This window comes from Acinonyx jubatus, chromosome B1 (genome assembly GCF_027475565.1).
Source record: "Acinonyx jubatus isolate Ajub_Pintada_27869175 chromosome B1, VMU_Ajub_asm_v1.0, whole genome shotgun sequence".
Classification (NCBI taxonomy): Eukaryota; Metazoa; Chordata; class Mammalia; order Carnivora; family Felidae; genus Acinonyx; species Acinonyx jubatus.
Genome location: NC_069382.1, coordinates 26990626 through 26995151, shown reverse-complemented (window position 1 = coordinate 26995151; position 4526 = coordinate 26990626). Strand labels below are relative to the sequence as shown.

The following is a 4526-nucleotide window of genomic DNA, read 5'->3' as shown; positions in this document are numbered from 1 at the left end:
ATCTTATGGTTCTTGTCCTTTCTTTTATTGATGTGATGAATCATTTTAATTGTTCTGCGGATATTGAACCAGCCCCGAATCCCAGATTTAAATCCCACTTGGTCGTGGTGAGTAACAATTTTAATGTATTGTTGGATCTGCTTGGCTGATATCTTGTTGAGGATTTTTGCATCCATGTTCACTAGGGAAATTGGTCTATAGTTCTCCTTTTTAGTGGGGTCTCTGTCTGGTTTTGGGATCAAGGTAATGCTGGCTTCATAGAATGAGTTTGGAAGTTTTCCTTCCATTTCTATTTTTTTGGAACAGCTTCAAGAGAATAGGTGTTAACTCTTCCTTTTTTTCCCCCCTAACCATGAGTCTTTATTAAATTATGGACAAGTCATTCACAATTGTAAAGAACGACCAAAGAAGATAGTAATGAAGGTTATTTAATAAAAATTTAAAGTTAGAACATACTAGAATGTAGTAACCAAGCAAGATGCTTTGGGCCTGGGTTCTGGTCATATCGTATTGACTGTAACAGCATTCCAGCTCCAATCATGGCTGCAAAGGTTGCACCAATTTTCACCCAAGATCCTCTCATCATGAAGTTCGTAAGCACAAAAGTTCTGCTCACTGCCAGGGTGGACAAAGCTGTTAAACCAATACTTCCTGCTAAGTACATATAGGTAGAATGAATACTGTCCTTCACATACTGAGGCCAAATTACAGCCTTTTCAATAGCTCCAATCTCATTAGACATTCCCAAGCCATAGTAGCACAATGCTCCAAGACCAACAGCAGCCCCTCCAGCAATAAACCATCTTCCCATCTGATCAATTTTGAATATGTTTTCCATTGATGGTTCCACTGCTGCCTCCTTAAGTTCTTGGACAGTTTTCCCATGCCCGATCCCAACTCTTGTCTTGGTGGCATATTCCCTGATGGGTGTTAAGAGCCGTTGATGCTTTGCGGTGGAATTCTTCACAACAGGGGAGGCCTTGGTGAAAGCTGGTTGGAAAACCCTGGAAGGTAGTGTCCGGAGACATACAGGTTTTGCGGCCAGCACGGTGGTGTACCAGGTTACAAGCAGATCTGAAATGCTCAGTCCCTGGTCGCCTCAACCATGCAGTTACCCTTCCAGGCTGGCGAAACGAAAACACCTCCCTGCCCCTCCACCTGCTCCTTACTCAACTCTTCCTTAAATGTTTGGTAGAATTCCCCTGGAAAGCCATCTGGCCCTGGACTCTTGTTTTTTGGCAGATTTTTGATTACTAATTCGATTTCCTTACGGGTGATCGGTCTGTTCAAATTGTCTGTTTCTTCCTGCTTCAGTTTTGGTAGTGTATATATTTCTCGGAATTTGTCCATTTCTTCCAGATTGCCCATTTTATTGGCATATAATTGCTCATAATATTCTCTTAGTATTGTTTTTATTTCTGCTGTGTTGGTTGTGATCTCTCCTCTTTCATTCTTGATTTTATTTCTTTGGGTCCTTTCCTTTTTCCTTTTGATCAAACTGGCTAGTGGTTTGTCGATTTTGTTGACTCTTTCAAAGAACCAGCTTCTGGTTTCATTGATCTGTTCTACGGTTTTTTGGGTTTCAACAGCATTAATAATTTCTGCTCTAATCTTTATTATTTCCTGTCTTCTGCTGGTTTGGTTTTTATTTGCTGCTCTTTTTCTAGCTCTTTAAGGCATAAGGTTAGGTTGTGTATCTGAGATCTTTCTTCCTTCTTTAGGAAGGCCTGGATTGCTATATACTTTCCTCTTATGACCGCCTTTGCTGTGTCCCAGAGGTTTTGTGTTGCGGTGTTATCATTTTCATTGGCTTCCATATACTTTTTAATTTCCTTTTTAATTGCTTGGTTAGCCCATTCATTCTTTAGTAGGATGTGCTTCAGTCTCCAAGTATTTGTTACCTTTCCAAATTTTTTCTTTTGGTTGATTTCGAGTTTCATAGTGTTGTGGTCTGAAAATATGCACGGTATGATCTCAATCTTTTTGTACTTGCTGAGGGCTGATTTGTGTTCCAGTATGTGGTCTATTCTGGAGAACATTCCATGTGCACTGGAAAAGAATGTACATTCTGCTGATTTAGGATGAAATGTTCTGAATATATCTGTGAAGTCCATCTGGTCCAGTGTGTCATTCAAAGCCATTGTTTCCTTGTTGATTTTTTGATGAGATGATCTTTCCATTGCTGTGAGTGGGGTGTTGAAGTCTCCTACTATTATGGTATTACTATCAATGAGTTTCTTTATATTTGTGATTAATTGATTTATATATTTGGGTGCTCCCACATTTGGCGCATAAATGTTTACAATTATTAGGTCTTCTTGGTGGATAGACCCTTGATTATGATATAATGCCCTTCTGCATCTCTTGATACAGTCTTTATTTTAAAGTCTAGATTGTCTGATATAAATATGGCTACTCTGGCTTTCCTTTGTTGACCATTAGTATGATAGATGGTTCTCCATCCCCTTACTTTCAATCTGAAGGTGTCTTTAGGTCTCAAGTGGGTCTCTTGTAAACAGCATATAGATGCATCTTGCTTTCTTATCCATTCTGTTACCCTATGTATTTTGATTGGAACATTGAGTCCATTGATGTTTAAAGTGAGTACTGAAAGATACGAATTTATTGCCATTATGTTGCTTGTAGTGTGGGAGTTTCTGGTGGTGTTCTCTGGTTGTTTCTAATCTTTGTTGATTTTGGTCTTTTTTTTTTCCCCTTCTTTTCTCCCCTCAGAGAGTTCCCCCTTAAAATTTCTTGCAGGGCTGGTTTAGTGGTCACAAACTCCTTCAGTTTTTGTGTGTCTGGGAAACTTTTTATCTCTCCTTCTATTTTGAATGACAGCCTTGCTGGATAAAGAATTCTTGGCTGCATATTTTTCTGATTCAGCACATTGAATATATCCCGCCACTCCTCTCTGGCCTGCCAAGTTTCCGTGGATAGTTGCCACGAACATGATCTGCTTTCTCTTGTAGGTTAAGGGCTTTTTTCCCCTTGCTGCTTTCATGATTCTCTCCTTACCTATTTTGTGAATTTGACTATGATATACCATGTTGATGGTTGAGTTTTGTTGAATCTAATGGGAGTCCTCTGTGCTTCCTGGATTTTGATGTCTGTGTCTTTCTCCAGGTTAGGAAAGTTTTCTGCTATGATTTCCTCACATAAATTTTGTACCCCTTTTTCTCTCTCTTCATTTTCTGGCACCCCTATGATTCTGATGTTATTCCTTTTTAATGAGTCACTGAGTTCTCTTATTTTTATTTTGTGCTCTTTTTGCCCTAGTCTCCTTCTTTTTTTTCTGCTTCATTGTTCTCCGTAAGTTTGTCCTCGCTGATTCTCTGCCACCATGGCATCCATTCAAAATTGCACCTCAGTTATAGCTTTTTTGATTTCATCCTGAGTAGTTTTTACTTCTCTTATTTCTGCAGAAAAGGATTGTAATCTCTTTTCAACCCCAGTTAGTATTCTTATTATTGTGATTCTAAATTCTGGTTCAGACATGCTTGTATCTGTGTTGATTAATTCCTTGGCTGTCATTTCTTCCTGTTCTTTCTTTTGGGGTGAATTCCTTTGCTTCATCATTTTGGAGGAAGTGAAGGAATTAATAAAGTAAAAAAATTAAAATTAAAAAATTAAAAACACCGAAATCAAAAAAAGAATGCTAGATCCTAGATGTGTTTTGGTCTGGTTATTGAAAGAGACTTGATAGATTAGAGGAAAAAGGGAAAGATAAGAAAAGAAAAAAGGAAAAAGGGAAAAAAAGAAAAAAAGGAAAATGTTTGAAAATTTGAAAAAATGAATACAATAAAATATCATAAAATGAAATGATGAAACTAAAATAGAATTTAAAAAATTTACAAAAAATATAGTAGAAAAAATGAAGAAAAATCTTTTCAATAAAAATGGAAAATAAAAATAGATTTTTTTCTCTTTCTGTATTCAAGAATAAGAAAAAAAAATTGAATGAAAGGACCAGTGAACAGAAAGAAGTATGGTAGAAATTGCATCTGGTTTCCGGTGGAAGTCAAGCTACGGAGCACTTTATAGTCCATAAACTAAGCAGGCGGAGAGTCTTGAGTTTGTCAAAAGCGCTGTTGGCCCAGTTGGGTGGGGCTTAGTGTAATGGCCCTGTTCGCCACTAGATGGCGCTGCTTAGCTTACTGGGGTGGATTGCTGTGGTGCGTGTAGGCATGTATGCGCGTGCGCTGGAGGGGCAAAAATGGCGTCACCCAGCTACCAGTCTCTAGTATCAAAACTCTGTGCTCTCCACAACTGGCAATCAAGCACCCCTCCTTTGTCTCCGACTTCCGTCCACTCCCCGCTTCTACCCTTTCTGTGACCAAGCCGTCAGGTTGCCAGGCAGCACCTCCCTCCTGAGTTTTATTTCAAATGGGGCTGTGTTTCCTGACCCCTCACTTCTGAGGGACTGCGGCTTTGACCCGCTCAGATCCTCTGCGGGAGGGTCTCACTGAGCAATGGCCAGATGCCGGCTGCACCCAGGAACGTTTGAGGAACTGTGCTGCTGCCGA

At 39.4% G+C, this 4526-nt stretch overlaps 1 protein-coding gene across 1 annotated transcript; it reads right to left on the bottom strand.

Moving 5' to 3' along the window:
- Positions 1–430: 430 nt before the first annotated feature.
- Positions 431–4189, bottom strand: LOC106966589 (growth hormone-inducible transmembrane protein-like). The gene is made up of 2 exons (XM_053216160.1): positions 4159–4189; positions 431–1098 (listed from the first exon to the last, which is right to left on the bottom strand). Exons 1-2 carry the CDS (start codon positions 4187–4189, stop codon positions 446–448), a joined length of 684 nt encoding a protein of 227 aa, XP_053072135.1. The 3' UTR covers positions 431–445.
- Positions 4190–4526: the final 337 nt, after the last annotated feature.